The sequence below is a fragment of the Melanostigma gelatinosum genome, assembly GCF_949748355.1.
Source record: "Melanostigma gelatinosum genome assembly, chromosome: 23".
NCBI classification, from domain to species: Eukaryota; Metazoa; Chordata; class Actinopteri; order Perciformes; family Zoarcidae; genus Melanostigma; species Melanostigma gelatinosum.
In genome coordinates, this window is record NC_136656.1 from 4,856,949 (window position 1) to 4,874,723 (window position 17,775).

The 17,775-nt window shown below is 43.0% G+C and overlaps 3 protein-coding genes across 3 annotated transcripts; 1 reads left to right on the forward strand and 2 right to left on the reverse strand.

Moving 5' to 3' along the window:
- Window positions 1-334: 334 nt before the first annotated feature.
- On the forward strand, window positions 335-1,588 carry ankrd53 (ankyrin repeat domain 53; the record flags this gene model as incomplete). Its single annotated transcript, XM_079295865.1, has 4 exons — window positions 335-352; window positions 1,100-1,211; window positions 1,352-1,373; window positions 1,420-1,588. The coding sequence occupies 4 exons, from the start codon at window positions 335-337 to the stop codon at window positions 1,586-1,588; spliced, it is 321 nt and encodes a 106-aa protein (XP_079151991.1).
- A 752-nt stretch (window positions 1,589-2,340) lies between these two features.
- Window positions 2,341-6,426, reverse strand: tex261 (testis expressed 261). Its single transcript, XM_079295725.1, has 6 exons — window positions 6,247-6,426; window positions 4,421-4,500; window positions 4,172-4,325; window positions 4,031-4,098; window positions 3,839-3,941; window positions 2,341-3,581 (listed from the first exon to the last, which is right to left on the reverse strand). The coding sequence occupies exons 1-6, from the start codon at window positions 6,314-6,316 to the stop codon at window positions 3,466-3,468; spliced, it is 591 nt and encodes a 196-aa protein (XP_079151851.1). The 5' UTR covers window positions 6,317-6,426; the 3' UTR covers window positions 2,341-3,465.
- Window positions 6,427-7,944: 1,518 nt separating this feature from the next.
- Window positions 7,945-16,098, reverse strand: shtn2 (shootin 2). The gene is made up of 17 exons (XM_079296041.1): window positions 15,961-16,098; window positions 14,895-14,944; window positions 14,696-14,756; window positions 14,418-14,512; window positions 13,903-14,086; window positions 13,523-13,620; window positions 13,290-13,371; window positions 12,648-12,742; window positions 10,554-10,688; window positions 10,303-10,456; window positions 9,786-9,897; window positions 9,581-9,639; window positions 9,276-9,373; window positions 9,095-9,115; window positions 8,956-9,009; window positions 8,723-8,858; window positions 7,945-8,195 (listed from the first exon to the last, which is right to left on the reverse strand). The coding sequence occupies exons 1-17, from the start codon at window positions 15,989-15,991 to the stop codon at window positions 8,038-8,040; spliced, it is 1,623 nt and encodes a 540-aa protein (XP_079152167.1). The 5' UTR covers window positions 15,992-16,098; the 3' UTR covers window positions 7,945-8,037.
- Window positions 16,099-17,775: the final 1,677 nt, after the last annotated feature.

Sequence of the window (17,775 nt, forward strand, 5' to 3'; positions counted from 1 at the left end):
AATATGCTGGTGGAGAGTCCTATTAGAGAGCTATAGAGGCCTTTTCAGTGACGTTTTTCGGTGGAACAATGGTGGGGCAACAACGTTTTGGACAGATGCAAAATCAGAAAATGACATTATTTTACAAAATGCGCAATTTCACAATGCAAAGATTAACACAGGTGACAATTCAACTTCACACATCACCTGTTCTCCTCTACTCTCCGGTCAGTATGCGCTGTCAACAGGTGGAAAGAAAGAAGCTCGTTGTTGACCCGGTAGCGTCTCCTCCGAATAACACACGTGGGGGAGGCAAAAACAAAAGCGTCACCTCTGACAAACTTAACTGTTAGCCATGACGTCATCGGACCAGGCAAACAGCCAATCAGAGTGCAGCGTGACAACAAGCAATCAGCTCTGCGCATGCGTGTTGTTGCTCTCCCACACTGGGCACTTAGCCCCCGCCTAAAAGTTGTGCATTAATCCATAATTATATTAATTTATAAATGACTCAGCACCACGAAAACCACACTTTTTTTGTCCTGATGCCAGTAGGGGGCGCTAGCGTCGCCTCCGGGCTTTTTATTGAGACATAAAACAATACCAAAAAAAAGGATTAGGCCAAGTTATGTACGGGCTAGTGGAAGATGTAACAATTGGTAAATAAAAGGTTTATGTTTTTGTCTTTGGCTACAGCCTATAGAGCTGAACTTTGATACACCAGTCAAGCTGTATACCGTGAACTGCTTTGAGCAGCATTTACAGCCGTGCACGTCTCTATGGTTTCATTTTGCAGGACTTACGCAAATAAAAAAATAAAAATGCAATTAAATGAACAAGGGCACATCTTAATCTGTAGAGCTACAAATAAATGGTTGGGCTGTAAATACTTTCCTCAAAAATGTTTCTCAATAAAAGCACACAATGAAATGAAAACAAATTTAATTACCAGTCCTTAAAAATGAACTTGAACAGCACATCAGAAAATGTATTTAATTTCCACATTGTTGAGGTTATTATGAAGCACACACAGGTGTGATGGCCCCACTACATGTAGTTATCAAGCCGTGCCGGTGGGAAAGCGCATAACTTTGCGCATAACTTGTGTTTCGTCCTCCAGGGTCTGTCCGAGCTCCACGAGGCCTGCCTTTATGGCCAGCTGGCTACGGTGCAGCTCCTGCTGGAGTCCAGGCAGGAGTGGGTGAACAGCAGCGATCTGCAGGGTCACCAAAGTAAAACGATATAAAAAGAGAAGCTTAGAATAAAAACTGCAGCGAGCAACAGTGAAACTATGATGAGTGAGATGATGGTGAACGTTTATAGCTGCTGTTGGAAGGGATAATGATGGTAATGATGATAATTATGACAAAAGAAATGGTGCTGATGATGATACAGCAACAAGCTGAGAGTGTTTTTCATCTTCATTTCTGTTATTACCAGCACCACAGATTCAGGGACAACCCCGCTGCACCTGGCCGCCTCCGAAGGCCTCCTGGACTGCACGGAGACCCTCATGCGGGCCGGAGCAGATGTGTTGGCCCAGGACAGCATGGGACACACTCCTCTGGACGTGGCCCGCATCTGGTGCCGCAAGAAGGTGGCAAGGTAACGCGCTATAAAAGAACAGTTCACACAGAAATGAAGGTTCCGTGAAGCTGTTTCGGTTACAATTGTCGAGACTTCTTGTGGTATCAGGACATTGTGGAGGTCCAGCACAGAGGACACCCCCAGGGGCGGAGCACCTCCCCCTGGACAGAGGTGGCCATGCACCTGTCTGAAGTGCTGGAGCCCGGACACCACTGATCATCGCACTCTGAGACCGGGAATTAGTAGATGTGTGTAAGAAATTTATTAAAAAACTGCTGTTGAAATATGTCATGTATTTATTGCATCCAAACCTTGTGGGAGGATGAAAGAGCAGGAAAGGATTATACTTTAGTAAAAGTTCTGCTGCGCCAAGACAATGAAAAATGCCACATGAACGGAGGGGTGAGTGAGGGGTGAGAAAACCTCAGTGAACTGGGTCACCTGTCTCAGATGGATCCCTGCACTTTCACTGGTCCCCCCAGGGAGCTGACTCGGGATCCAGGTGAGGGCTTGTCAGCAGCATGGTTGTGACTGCGAGCTGTGGCCTGTCAGCTTAAGGTGTGTGTGTGTCGCAGTTTTGTCTTTTTTCCTTTAGTTCACACCTCAGCAAGTGTCACCACAGCCTCAACCTGGTGTGAGCCAGCCACATGGGACTTAAATAACATAAAGCCATCCAACTATGGCTGTCTAGCACACATGACTGTGTGGAGTTCAGGGTTGGACAACAAAAAAAAAAAAAATCCATCGCACTGAAAAATAAATATTACCATTAAATGGGTGAATTAAAGTGATTTATTTCCTTTAACACCAACCTGTGAAAATAACCAGTTATTCCAACAAAATCTTTTATTAAACATGTGTGTGCATACCAGCCTACAAAGAATTGCACTCCGTAATTGGTAAAAAGAATTTCGGCCTCTTTAATAGCACTTTCATCAAACCACTTTGAGCAGCTTTTGTCCCCGACACACGAAAGCTTACCAGAGTCATTGCACAGGTTCGATCTCCATTCGTGTTTTCTAGTCGTCTGATGTTAAAACTCAACGATCAATGTACAAAAATCTGTTTGTTATGATTGTGATTTTTATGTTGATCTTTTTAAACCAGTCCAGCCAGGTTGCACTACAGTGCTGGTGATTAATGACTGTCGAGACATGAAACACAAACGTCTCAACGTAGAGGACCGTTTTGTGTGGACACGTGTAAGTGATCCGGACCGGGAGGTATCGCGCTCATTTAAGGGCATTTCAATTATAAAAGTAAGCGCTTTTTAACCCCTTTTACGAGGCTGTGATGCGACAGGGCAGAGTATTTACATCACGTCTTGTAATTAAAACGTCTCCATCGATCTGAAGCCGATTCATTACAACTTACCATCAGACTGAACTCTCTGATTTAAAGTCATCTTTAAAAGTTCTGTGGTCTCTAACCGTATTCATCAAAGTGCTCACTAGTCGTATGTCGGCTAAACGACGGCAGCTGTCACAACCCAAAAAGAAAAAAAATGATAATGACGTATCTGCCAAAGTCCCAACAGGTGGAGATGGTGGTTGACTTCAGACGTACGAAATTAAATACCAAAGTTTAAAAAGGAAGAGTTCAACGTGACGAAAGGAAAGATCCCTACGAAGAGGTCTCTTGGAGATTATGTTCGCAGTAAAGACAGACGGACAGAAAAACAAAGAGACGCGAACGTGGCCCGCGTCCAGCAGTGAGCTCAGCTCTGTTCATTGGTCCGACTTCTTTATCTGCTCTTCTTCCTCTTTGGCCACCGTTTAGTTTTTAGTCCCATCCAGAAACACATGTCAAAAGTCCTTCCTGCTTCCCCCTTAATCTCCAACACTCACTCACACACACCCCCTCCCTCCCCATGACCTCCAACCCCCGAGTTCGAGCTCCTCAGTACATTTTCTGTCGGCTGGGCAGCACTGCCTCCTTGAGGAAAGAGAACACGAGGAGGATCCCGGACCTCTTCCCCCTCTTGCCCTTGGTGAAGTAATTAGACACCACATCGTCTAAAAAGAAAAGAAAACGGGCGTTATACTGTTTATATTCTCTACCGACACCTGGAAGGCAGGAAATGCATCAAAATAAGGCAAGACTGGCACTAATGTAAGATAAATGTATGTATAACCTGTGTTTAATATAAAGATCAAATTACAGTGTACTTTAAACCTTATAAATATCTTCTGAGGATGTTTATCATAAGCGTAAGGGATCTAAGCTACCGATCAAAAACAACACACAGCCGAAGATACAAAACAAAGCTCACCTCCTTGTTGCATGGTGGACGGGAGCACGTTTTCCCCCGCCGATAGTGACACAAAGAAGCTGAAGGGGATCACCCACAGGCAGATGGTGAAGTACGCCAGCACCTTGATGCCAAACAAAGCATCAGAGCAATTCAAATGGAAGAAAATCTTTCCGGGCAGTGCAAGGCGTCATAAATCTGAGATGACATTACCTCCGAGAATGGATAATACTCTTGTGCAAAGTACTGGAAGGCCATGTAATGGTTCACCACCACCAACACTGGAGAGTGAAGAACAAACAATGTTGGAAAAGGTAAAACAGAAGAAGAATTAAATATGTGCGTCATACTGACCGCAGGAGAGGATGAAGTTCGGGGAGCTCAGCAGTATGTAAGGGAACGTCTGCAGGAGGCCGAAGTACACCAAGTTGGTGAAGAGGCCGAGTCCGACCATCAGCACGGGGAAGCCTTCAAAGAGATAGAGACTCGCCAGCACACCTGTCGAGACCTGGACACATTCACACAGACAGTGAATCAGATCACAGGCGTTGTTTAATACATATCTTACTACAGTGTGCTCTTCAAAACAATCAGTCTACTCACCATTATCATGTACTTTATTATTCGACTGGTGGCTACTGTGTATTCTTCTATTAGTTCTGCCAAGTAGTACAGGCCAGCAGCTGGGCGAGGACAAAAACAATGTTAGAATGAATTAACCAAACAGGAAAAATAGCAGAAACACTTCATCCGCCACTTTTGCTGGAAATCAACAAATATTTAGGTGTCAAAATAAGCGATTTGTTCATTTCAATTAGTGTGGTAGAGATTATTTCTATTCCAGAATATGCTGGACATTGCATCGTTATGTTTATTACTAAGAGGATAGTGGTACCACTTTTAGTACCACAAAGGGCCCCAACAGAACACCATTTAAATAGCTTACTTTGAGGAATATTAACACAACTTTCTTTCAATCTTTATGTATAGATCAAAGAATAAATAAAGAACAGTGTGAGTAAGACCAGAGATTCAAGGCCAAACACAGCCCAAAATGACTGTACATGTCAAAACATCTACGCCAGGTGACAGCTCCCAGAGCAGAGGCTCATGGGAGAGTCTGAGAGAGTCATCACGCAAAGTCAATCTACACTTTCCAAAAGAGAGAGAGAAGAGCGACAGCAAACTGCCTCGCTCTTTTGACTTTTGAACGTGTTTCAAGTGCTTTTTCTTTTAACCTTAATCATATCTATCGATAAGAGGTGGAAAGATATGGCATGATGTATAAAGTAAGGCACTCACGGGTCACACCTGCTCTTTCACCTAGTTTTGATAACAGTGTCACATTGTTGCAATGCTACAAAAGCAGCTTATGTGGAAAGCTACTAAATAAGGCAGTTGTTGGTAATAAAAGCCGGTAATCCATTGATTAAATGCTGTAAAATATCTAATTTTCAGAGAAGCCAAATGTGCCGTATTAATGTTAATAAGTTTGCTCTTTGCGATGGACTGATGTAATGCTTTAGTCATGCTGTAACCGACTTATAAAGCATTGGCAAATGCTTGATTTATGCAGGTAAGTCCAGTTTGCGTTATTAGAAAGTGCTACCATCATTGCACCTAATGGTAGTTTGTGTGTGCAGGCGGATTCAGCTCAGCAAATATGGACATGATTGTTCCTTGATCCAGTCTCTAGAGAGCAGACAGAGACCTGACCAGCACGATGAGTGTGACCGACACTGACCGAGCTCGACAGTCACACCTGACAGCTGCAGCAGGTGTTTACGTGGCCAGGCGACTAACTGACAACGTGGCTCCTAAAAAATAAAAGTTTTGGAGCAAACTCAACATGTTGTTGGTGCTGCTTGTAACAGACATTGTGACTAAACTAAAGTTATTTGCTGAGGCATTAACTGATTGATTAACTCCAGTTTGAATCGATAAGAAGACTGGAGCGAGAGAGAGAGAGAATGTTAAATGCTAGCTCAATATTAGCAAACATAGCAGTGTCTCAAGAAAACTATTTAAAATCCATAAATGCTCAACTCTAAACACAATACCTTATAGTACTTTTACTTAATGCTATACAGCCGGAACATACGTAACGTTATCATCTTTAAAGAGTACAATAATCTAAACAGCATCTTGTATTCGTTGCACATCATAACTGCCAGTGCTAGATAGTTAGCTAGCAAAACATGCTATCAGCACCTCGGTGGACTAACAATCTTATTACTTATTTCTGAGGCAAACTTACTGCTGCATTGTATTATTAACACATTCGTCAAAGCTAGTAGACTCGCTGCTTTGTGAAATGGAGCCCCGCTACCGTTACATAGTGCCACTTCACCTGCCGACTTGGTCCGCTAGCATTAGCAAGCTATCAGTAGCTAGCTAGCACTTGCAGGGATTTCCCAGCATGCACTTACCTATTGCTAGAGTGACGAAGGATATCTGGATGACTAGCGACAGCCAGCTGAGTAAATAAATAAACCACATCTCTCTGCATATGAAACAACACACACACACAAATGTGGGAAAAAATAATACAGAAAACAGCTAGCTGGCTGCTAACTAGCGCTAGTGCACCATGTAACGTTAGAGCTCAAAGTTCCTCCCCCCGGTGTTTTGAGTCCAGGCTGAGGAGAGGAGAGAAGAAGGCCCTCACGGAGGGGAAGGTTTGGTTATAGCGCCCTCTGTGGTTGGAGGAGAGAAGTGCAGTAGCGGCACAATTACGATATTAGGCTCCTAAGAAATACATTGTAGATTGCTACATTTACTATTATTATTCAACTGTGAGTGCATATATTTACAGTTTGCCTCTAATTCACCAATCTTTATGAAACCATCATTTATATGGGAAACATACTGTAAACACACTATTTTAAAGACTTTACAGTGCAATACTTACATAAAGATGCACAGTTTGGGCGTTAATGCCAAAGTTCACACAGTATCATAATTGTCTCTCGTTAACACGCCCTTTATTTTCAGTATACTTGAATATCGAGTATCAGAACCTCCTGTGTCGCTTTCAGTACCTGTATGTCTCTATCGCCTGCTTTCTGTCTCTCTCTCTCTCTCTCTCTCTCTCACACACACACACACACACACACACACACACACACACACACACACACACACACACACACACACACACACTGGCTTGCATTGATTCACTAACACTGAGGGGACAGAATACATTACTGCATTCCAAAAAGCTAACACCTTTGAGGCCGAGGAGGAAAACAATAAAACATGTATGCAGGAGAGTGAAAAGGCGGACCTTCAAGTAAAAGGAGCTAAATAAAGTAAATATATAATGTGAAACAGTGTGAAGACACTAAAATGGTGTCGGAGTCAAAGGTGAGAGTAATTTCATCTTTTTCAAATGCTTTTAACAAAGGGAGATAGGGAGATAGTGTGGTGTCAGGGTGTGGGGTCTGTATTCATTCATGCATGCTGACATATATACATTATCTGTGTAGAGGTCAGAAAACAGAAGGCGACCTGCCGCATTTAAAGATACTTTCTGGAGGAAGCGTCCAGGTCACCTGAGGCTCTTATCTCAACAACACCTCTGGGTTTCGGGTGTGAGAGCTTTAATGTGCCGAAATAAATGGCGGCCTCCATTCTTCCGCTGGCTCGAGCTCTAAGAGACAGACACCTCGGGAGAGAAGTGAGTATTCATATAATATAGTGTTTTTTTATGGCTCTGGCTATTTTTCATCTATATTCTGCAGCATGAAAAAAAAATCCTGTAACATGCACTGAGATCAGATGAAACCCAGGCACCCAAAAAGAACGATGTTGGACGTTAAACATGGCTGAATGAGTTTCATTCCCTTTGACACGCAACAAGTACTGAAGCAGACCTGGGTTAAATGGCGTTTTCATGGTTTTTCTGAAACCCTGCTGTGTGATTTTAGTCTTCTTTGCAATGTACACCTCCATCTCTTGTACTCCCAGGAGAATAAAACAAGCATTAAGAACTGATTTCTGACATTATTTTCTTCACAACTCAAGGCTTTATTTGAACTTTTCAACAGAGGACAAGATCAACTGACATTTCATTGTGAATGACAACAAAAGCAATGCATTCATGTATTAATTCAAAACATCTGGAAGGATATAATTGGTTCCTCTGAGGTTAAAATAAAAAAGGCCTTCAGTTAATCACTTACAAATAGAAAAAGAAGGAAAGAGTTCTCAGAAAGCTCTCAGTTTTCCTGGCTGATGATCAGCGCTGACGCTCTGATGCGAGAGTCTCTCTTCTCTCTGTTCTGTTTCAGCCTCCGGAGCACAGGGGCACTGCCGCTCTCGCCCGCCCAGGGAGCGTCTCCTGCTGCTGGGACACACTGTGGACCCGGCTGGGGGTCTGACCAAGAGATTACCAGAAGTTAGTCTCGCATCCAGACACTTTGTTCTGATTATAAATACTTACAAATACAAAAATGCTCTTTGCGTGCAGATCAAATGTTGAGCCTGGAAGTGATGTGGTGGTTACTTTTAACTCTTTATCTTTCCTTTAAAATTCATTACAGCGTATTTGCAAGAAAATACCAATGCAATTAAAAAATAAAGAATGAAATAATTAAAAAAATTGTAAAACAATGAAAGTAAAAGACAGGCGACAGTCTTTCCTTGTTAGTGACCTCTTAAAGGAACACTCCAACATTTTGGAGCATTCTCTTGCTTGCTGTTAAATCGTCTGTTTTGCATTATATGCGGCCCTTTGAGAGTCAAAATATGCTGTCAAAAGACCACAATCTGTTGTTTGACCACTCGCATGGACACACAAGAAACTATAACAATATCAACCTGAACCCCCTTTAGCAGAAATAAAGGACAAAGAGACGCCACACACGGTACCATCACTGTGAACGTAGAGGAGTGGCAGCGTACCCCGTGTTTGGTCCTGGTTCTCCCCCATCGCTCTCCTCCTCCTCTGGAGCACCTGCAGGAGCTCCGCTTCCCCACCATTTCGGCCAAGTCCTCGTCTGGACGGCGCTCTGCGGAGCTGCTGACGTTTCATGTTGTCCTGGTGTGTAGAAAAGGTCAAAGATGCGTTTTTTTAAACGCAGTGGCTTGAGTTGCCATTTGTCACTCTGGTGTTTTTGCTTTCAGTTGGTGATTACCAGCATTCCTTTCAACTCCACGACAGCGGATTTTCTGTTTTCACTCCTCTGATCCTGCAAGAAGATTTGGGAATAATTTGGAACTGCTATATAATAAAAAAACAAAAAAAAGGAGCAAATGTGAATGAGGAGAACTGACCTTCCATGAGCTGTCGTCCTCCTGTGAGCAGAGAAGTCGTTAGTTATCAGAGTTTATCATTTATTACTTTGTTTTTTTGTTCCTATACAAGTTCCTCTGTTCATTTAAAAAGCCCCAAAAGATGCGAACACACCTTACAATCAACAGGGAATGTAAACAAAGTCTTTGAGAATCTGTCCACCTGTGTTCTCTTCATGGGCCTCAGGACGATGCCTCTCTTTATTCTCTCCATCATTTCATCCACCGCTTTGGTCTGCATGTCCAACAACGGTGCCGCTTCTTAAAGATTAGAGATGGAAGACATATTTAAACCTGTTTCAAGCCTTTAGGACTGAGAGCTCATTGTTATGGAGTGCGTGCATCTAATTTGTGTTCAAATGAGGTAAAAGTAAAGTACAGGGTTTTGAGAAACGAGGTCAAATTAAAACATTCAGGATAAATCTCGTCTTCAGGGGGAAAAGTATGTTTTTTGGAAGAGTGACTCACTGTTTTGATCAGCTTTAGTGGCGCTTTCTTTTCTCCTGATTCTCAGGAAATCAAGTGAACTTGGCACAGAGCGAAAGAGGGAGAGGTGGGGGTCGCATTACGTGGTGACATGTTGTTTTACAATTCATAAATATTAAAAGGTCTCTGTCATTAGGGTGTAAAAAGCCTCTGATACAGTATTTAAACTGGCTTTAATTAAACATACTTGGTGACAGCAGTGTGTGGTGGAGGAAGAGGAGGAGGAGGAGGAGGTGGAGCAGGAGCAGCTTCCTCCTCTGGTTTTTCCGGCCTGCTCAGTGTTTCTTGTAGCTGTTTCACTACAAAAGGAAGATTGTCAGTTTCATAAGCCAAGAGAGCGTTCGCCCGCTAATATTCGCTAATATTCGCCCGAGATATTGACCCGCTTTACCCCAAACAAGCGGCTCAGTCAAGGAGAAAGACTCCAAGCTCATTGCGGCAGAGATTTGTTTTTTTAGGAAGCATCTGAGTACACAGCTTGTAGTGTCTGTGACGTCATTTGTAGAAAGGATGTTTTGAAGCATAGGAGTCAGGAAATCCACATCTGTGCGGCAAGATGGAGCTGAGGTGGGTTCTTAATCATGTCTCCAATTAAGCTTTAGTCTCTTGAACAACAACATTAGGAGCTTGCTTTTGACCCTTTCCTGCAGCTACCATTGAGCATGTTTGCCAAGAAATGTCCCTCCCCCCTCCCCCCTCGCTACCTTCCTCCTGGAGCTGCACGACGCAGCCGTTAGCTCCACGCAGCTGCGTCTCCAAGGCCTTCTTCTCCTCCACGCTCCCCTCCAGCTGTTCCCTCAGGTTCTGCAGCTCAGAGAGGACGGCGCTCTGGTCCACGGCGCTCTGACTCCGTCTTACCTGAAAGACATGGGATGAAAGAAACAGGGTGCATGATGAAGAACATAAATGGACCCTTTCGCTCTGGCTTTTATCTATACCGTCCACACACACACACCTGGTCCTGGTAGCAGCGCTGTATATCACACAGGGCCAGGCTGATGTTGGAGATCTGCTCCAGCGCCTGCTGCAGCTGCAGGCCGGTCTCCGAGCTCTGCGGCAGCGTTTCGCTCTCGCCGCGGGCCGCAAACATCTGACGAGACAAAACAAAGTGAGATCTGAATAGCTGGTTGTTAATTTTCTGTCACAATGCAGAGAGTGTTTTCAAACCGGTGTGTCACTGAGCAATGACTTCCTCATCAGCTGCATGGAAGAATAGAAACAAAGCAATGCAAAACTAAAAAATGTCGAGCTTTGCCTTGATTCACTGAGGAAATCAGATTCTTTCCTGTACGGTGTGACACATAAATACACCAGCTATAGTTCATTTACAGGTAATAAATGACCAGAGTGATGCAAACAAACATTTTGCTCTTCTGGATGTGCTCACGTGATGTTGTTAATGTTGATCAGTTAGGTTGGATTAGATGACGTTATTAATCCACAAAGGCAATGCACATCAAGTCACAGCAGAGCACATGTGAAAGACACACTGCCACAATGCAACACAAACACACAATGTAAAACGTATTCAAAGAGGACATTAAAGCAGCTCAGGAGCGCGTCGAGCCACCGAGTAAACAGGTGTTAAATACCAGCGATAGAAGGCCGACAATAAGAGATGCGCATGAAAATTGGACCAATAAAAGAGGTTTCATTTTTTAATTATTATTTTGTGTCCAGAAACTGGCACATTGTGAATATATTGGCTCCCGGGAGAAATATCAGAATGAGCCCTGAAAGCCTCTCCTGTGTAATCTGTGTGTGTCATTTGCAGAAGCAATACAAAAGGAGGGAAAGGATCTCAATGTATGACACTTTATGAGAGCAGGTCCGGGATCAGAGAACAGGAAGTGTGAGGGGGGGCAAATATCAGTTTTCATTTGTGTGTTGTTGTTTTTTTAAGGACAGACTGAAGCAGCGATGGTTTAGTGAGCTCTGTTTCAGCACGAGGCCCCCGCTCTAATCTCGGGTCTCCCCTTCAGCAGAGAGCAATTTTCACACAGCAATTAGCACAATTATTTCATACACACAAACACACAGCTACAACCAGACACGGCTACACAAACAGACAAAGACGCAGACACAAAACAACCCCCCCCCCCCCCCCTCCAAATTGTTTCCTGTTTTGAGGCCCTGCGTCATTATACCACCATGCATCACAGAGGAGAGGTGTGAATGGTTGGTGTTTTCAAAACACATGAAAACAGACAAATAGTCGTGCATACAAGAGGCATTCAGCACAGGGGGGTCTTTTAACATGAATTGAGAAAAAAAGGGGAGGGGGGGGGGGATTGTGTGAACAGTTGGGGGTCCTTTTCACAGGTAAGGACCCCTGCGAGGCGGCCCATTGTGAGGCTGTCCGGTAAATGGAGGACGCTGCGCACAAAGGCGACAATTGCTATATGCTCGGCAAAATATAAAGGTGTCAGGCAAAGACAGGTTGTGCTTAAAGACCACTATTCTCCTTCAGCTGCAGTGATGACCACTAATTACGGGGAAGGGAGGGGCTAAATGGGAAGGGAAGGGAACAGAGAGATGGTTTTTTGAAAGAAAAGGCCTTCATTATAGGCGCAGCTGGGGCAGCAAAACACGGTGCTGTGTGTGGGGGTGTTTGTGTGTGTGTGTTTGGGTATTTGGCTTTTAAGTGAATCTGTGTTTTTACAGCTCGTATACGAGTGTGTGTCCGCTTTTGTCTTGTGTGTGTGAACGCTTTGCCCCACACAGAGAGCCTGGATGTGACCAAAGTGTCATCGGTGTGAAAACAGAGAATGGAGACCCCCCTCTCCTGTCCCGCCACGTCATCTGACAGCGGAGGTGTGTGTGTGTGTGTGTGTCTCCCTCCCCCGCCTGTCCGAATGTCCGTCTGTTCGCCGTAGCCGCCCGAAGGTCAACGTTCTAACACTCATGTTCCCTTCCTGTGGCACGACCTGTCACCCTCAGTGTCTGTAGGTGTGAATGTATGACAAAATGTTTTGTGCATTGCAGAAAACACACACACACACACACACACACACACACACACACATACGGGAATGCCACGCGCTCACACCTGGTGGGCGAAGACTTCAGCGTGCTGCCGGAGGCCCTGCTCCAGCTCCAGCTTCTGAGACATTTCTGTGAACTCCTCTGTGACAAGCTGGGAGACTGTGCATGCACACACACACACACACACACACACACACACACACACACACACACACACACACAAATTAACAGGTATATTCAATGGCATTCATGATGTTTTTGATTAAAAATTAAAAATTAAATGGACTGAAATGCTTAATTTCTCAATCAATGAGTCAATCTGAAGAAAAATGTATCAAATATGACACCAAATGAATCACGTTATGTCACTTATGAAGCAGAAAATGCCATTTATTTGCTCATTCAAGTCTTTCAATTATGAGGCTGCTTTTTTCTACAAAATAACATTCCAGACGTTGTTTTGGGATGGCAGCAGAAATCTCACAGATATTTCAAAACCTGCAGCAGATAGAACCACATCGAACGTTAAAAGGATCCTTTTGGACTGTAGGCGGGACAAATCATTAAGAGGGGATAAAGGAACATTATTCACTATTTACGTTTTAGAATAAATAATTATTTACTTGTTGCTATTTGGAAAAATAATATTGATAGATTAATGATGAAAATATGTATTAGCTGCAGTCCAAATTGAATGAGGACTCACCGCGTTTGATTTTATTCATGGACTTGTTCTGTTTGCTCATTTTCCTCAGGAGGGCCTCTTTCTCCTCGACCTCCAGAGCGAGCTGAGAGAAAAGGTCTGTGATAAGACTCCAGGTACACACACACGTACACACACACACACACACACACACACACACACACACACACACACACACACACACACACACACACACACACACACACACACACACACAGACACACACACTGATGTACCTGCTCTCTAAATTGGACCTGCTCTCTGGTCAGATCCTCCACTTGTTGCTCCAGCTGCAGCTTCTCAGCCAACAGACCGTCCACTGACGCCTGCAGCTCTGACACACACACACACACACACACACACACACACTAAACACTGACTTCCAAAAAATAATCCATATCCTTAATCTGTGTTCAGCTCGCCCGTAACACTAATCTGATTATGCATTATTTTTGAACACCGAAAAATACTTCAAGAAAAACATATTTTATTACAGAAGTGCTTCTTGTTTATTGTTGCTTCATTATTGGTAATATTTGGCTATTTGGTTTGCAATGCAAACACAACAATCAGCCAGTTATCCCAGTTTGACTTCTCGTTTTGAATTCTGTCTAACCTGCGATCAGAGCTTGATTCTCCACCGGCAGCGTCTCTTCGCCGCAGTCGTCTACCTCATCACAGTCAACCGCAGAGTCCGCCTCCAGCTCAAAGGCCACGGCAGCCGAGTTTTCAGGCAGCTCGGGGATGAGCGGCATCGCCATCTGGCTCGTCCTCTTCAGCACTTTGTTCTCTTTGCTCACCTATCAACAGAGGAGATGATGGTGCGTCTGGAGGTTTGTGTTATGTGTATTTTTAAACTACAGGTATGAAAATGACTCCGGTTAGATTACATCATTTTACAGTACGTGCTTCTCACTTCAGCCTCTTCCCGTTGTCGTGATGAGGAAAATAAAGGAAGTAAGGCAATGAAAAGGCAACATAGAGAAGGGAAGGAAAGGAAACTACACCAAAGAAAACAAAAGGAGAGGAATGTAGAAAAGAAAAGCGAAGGAAAGTAAAGGAATGAAAAGGAAAACATTCAGGAAAGGAAAGGACATAGGAGAGAAAAGGACCAAGAGTAAAAAGACATACTTTGACAGCGAGCGCCTCAGCACTCTCCCTGCAGGAGCGCTCAATCTGGAACTGCATCTCCAGTACATTTATCTCTTTCAAGAGCTGATTGGAGACTAGAAATGAAAGGAGACGAGTTGTTACAGAGCAAGGAGACGTCTGACTTAAATTGCACAGAATCAGCCAGACACCTTTTTTATGTCATACTGCCTACAGATGTGAATTAGAGTGTGATGCGTTCTGGGATAGGATGCTGAATGTGGACAAGAAGGTGAAATAAAGGAACACATGATGCTCACCTTCCTCTAGTTCGGACAGTCTCTGGTTGGCTTCATCCCTCTGAATTTCCAGGATCTCACACTTACAATAAAACGTCAACAAACAAACAGACAAGCAAACCAGGAGAAAGAGAAGACAACAAATTGGTGTGTTTGATTTTATTCACTTTTTGTTTTTGCACATTAGACAGCAGCTTTAATTAACCTCATCATTTACCACCTGAATGTCTTCCTCATCTTCAGACGATGAACCCGTCTCTCCGTCAGACTCTGTGGGGACAAGAAGATCTTTATCAAAAGGGCATCAGAGAAAGAAAAGACGCTCAGCTGGGAGGCTCACATCCTCACATCCTCACATCCTGTCTGTCTGCAAGAGGAACTACAGAGGCCGGCCGAGGAGGAGCAATACAGGAAGTGAAATCACAGAAGGATCATAAAAACACGTTTCACTTTCTGTGGCCCCCAACTCAAAAGTTTACACTGTTTCCGTGCGGATTAAACTAATTAGATATAAAGGTGTTCATTTGTGAGCTTTAGAGGTGCTAGGACAGAGCCAGGCTAGCTGTTTCCCCCTGTTTCCAGCCTTTGTGCTAAGCTAAGCTAACCCAGCTGATGTTGCTGTATTGATCCTCTCAATACTCTGAGAGAAAGTCAATGTCAAACTATTGCTGAAGTATGAAACCATGCTCTACAACTGAAGTGTGAAAACGACATGTTGCGGTTGTGGTGGGGTTACGTGTGGGACTACTTCTTGGAAGTCACTCCGCCTGCACAGGAAAGTGTCCCGCACATATGCACCAGTCTTTATGTTAAGCTAAGCTAACCGGCTGCTGCTGTAGCTTTACGTTTGATAGACGTTTCCACTTGGGGGAGGGGTATTGATATTCTCATCTAACTCTCGTCAGGAAAATGAATTATTCCCCAAAATTTCGAACGGTAACTTTGGCTGTGATTCTATTCAAGCATTGTGAAATGTCACCGATCAAAGAGTCTGTTGAAATAATCCAAAAAGATGACTGAAACAACATCCACCATTTAAAAAAAACTAGCTTTTATTGAATTGTTGAATGAACAGCTGCACAAAATGGAAGCATTTTATTGTTCATGAAAGGTAATTTTGAACTTTTTGTACATTTAAGAAATAAAACCCCTTAATAATCTTACTCCACGAGTCCACAATAAATAACATGACTTAATACCGTGAATTCTTATTGAAACAGCAAAGCTCATCATGTGACTAGAACAAAACCTCAGCACCAGTTTACATCCACATCATCGAGTCTTACCTGCTGCTCTGTCCTCACCTTGTGCCCACATCCCGCCGTCTGCACAGTTATCAAGCTTTTAGCTCCTCGGTATTAAAAATAAGAAATTAAGCTTCACATTCAAGCACAAACGAAAACCTGCTTTCTGTCTGAGCGGCAGTCGGCTTGCTATTTAGGAAGCAAGTGGGAATCACGACTGAAACCCTCCCCCACCGCCTCGATTTGAAAAAGAGGAACTTTTTCCGTACACTGGCCAAAAGGCATCTTAATCATTACTAATATGGATTTATACCCAAATAAACCAGTTTTTTATGTATGTTTGATGACTAAAAATATGTTATTTCTACATAAATATTCATAATACGAGCTGTTTGAACTTTCCCCCCCTTTTTCATGCAGTGAAAAGAGGAAAATGTAGCCTCTGTCCATGCGTCTCTAAGGGACGACACTGTCTCTCTACTACAAGATCAATGTCACTCAAGCAGCCGGAGCAAAGGAGAAGCTGCTTCTATTCCTCTATTAGCATCCGTGCTAAGAGTTCATGACCTCTCAATCAGACCTGCCATGGGAACCAAGTTAAGTCAGATGGAGTACAGTATCTTAAAGGATAAGGTTATTCCATATTATTTTAAGTGTCTACAAATCCCATGGAAAGAGTCTGTCACTCAGGGCTTGCCCGCATTGGTTCCTATTAAATATGTAAATCTGTAAAAACAGCTCACATATGTATTTTATATTTTTAAAACAGGCTCTTTTTTCTAACGCAGCTGGTCACTTTCGTTTTTTTTATCCAACATAACTCCAAAAGAAGCAATTGGTGCGTTTGTCAGGGACTATTTTCAGCTGTGGATTAACACACATTTGGCTCTCTAAGTATTTAAAGCAACAGGACTGTATATGTGGGTTTTGACTAAAGTGCCATGCATGCTTGTTGCAGTGAAGGAACAAGTCATGAATCAACATCAATGTGCACAGGGTGCTTGATGTCAGCTCAATAAAATAAAATAAAATATTCGTTAAACATTGTGTTGAAACACCTTGAACAGCCTCTTTTGAAATTCTAAATGTAAATTTGAATACACAAAGACGGGACAATGAACAGACAATAACTGTCTATTCATTGCTGGTGAAAATATGTCTAATCTAAAATAATCAAAAGACCCCATTCAGATGTTTGCTTTTAAATCCCCTGCTGCATGCTCATGTTAAGCTGGAGCATGAAACACTGCTGGGTTTCACGCCAGTGACGTCCTTGTAATTTAATGAGTCTTTCCTCCCTCAGTGTGTTGCTCTCTTTACAGGCACCACCTGAGCACCCAAACCTCCTCCAGCCTGTCACCCCGACCTTTACTAATGATTCTTCACCATGTTAATAAAGGTGAAATTGTCACTTAAGATTAGCCGTTGTCTGGTGTTTCTTGCAGCGGGCGACATTGTCTGAAAAATCCTCATTAAAACTGGCTTTTTTAAAATCCTATTGAGAAATGTAATATTTTCTGTAGTAATTTTCCCGAGAAGGTGCTGTTTTTTCTTACAGTATGACAGGCTTTTTATTCAATGTATTTTATAATTTTCTTTAATAAAATGTAAATGTCTCTGAAATTAGCCTACATGTATATGGAGACCAACACTCAGGTAATTTCCTCAGTATTTTTTCTGGGGCTTCGGAATTCTTTTAGCAACCTGTTGGGACTTCAAACCCTATAATTTAAAACTACTGGTAACACTTTATTGTGTAAGTCCTGCTGTTTAGCATTTATAAGCAGTAAACATATGGTTTAGGACACAAAAATAAAAAATACAGCATTTCTCACCAGAATATTATTCCTGACTGTT

Excerpts from the sequence above, each read along its gene's own strand:
- tex261 (XM_079295725.1), bottom strand. The coding sequence starts at position 6,316 with ATGTGGTTTATTTATTTACTCAGCTGGCTGTCGCTAGTCATCCAGATA. Across the intron at positions 4,099-4,171 it reads GAACTTCATCCTCTCCTGCG|TGTTGGTGGTGGTGAACCAT; the intron begins GTCAGTATGACG and ends TTCACTCTCCAG. Across the intron at positions 3,582-3,838 it reads GTCCACCATGCAACAAGGAG|ACGATGTGGTGTCTAATTAC; the intron begins GTGAGCTTTGTT and ends TTTTCTTTTTAG.
- shtn2 (XM_079296041.1), bottom strand. The coding sequence starts at position 15,991 with ATGTGGGCACAAGGTGAGGACAGAGCAGCAG. Across the intron at positions 9,640-9,785 it reads CCACACACTGCTGTCACCAA|TTCACTTGATTTCCTGAGAA; the intron begins GTATGTTTAATT and ends CTCTGTGCCAAG. Across the intron at positions 9,010-9,094 it reads AGGACGACAGCTCATGGAAG|GATCAGAGGAGTGAAAACAG; the intron begins GTCAGTTCTCCT and ends ATCTTCTTGCAG.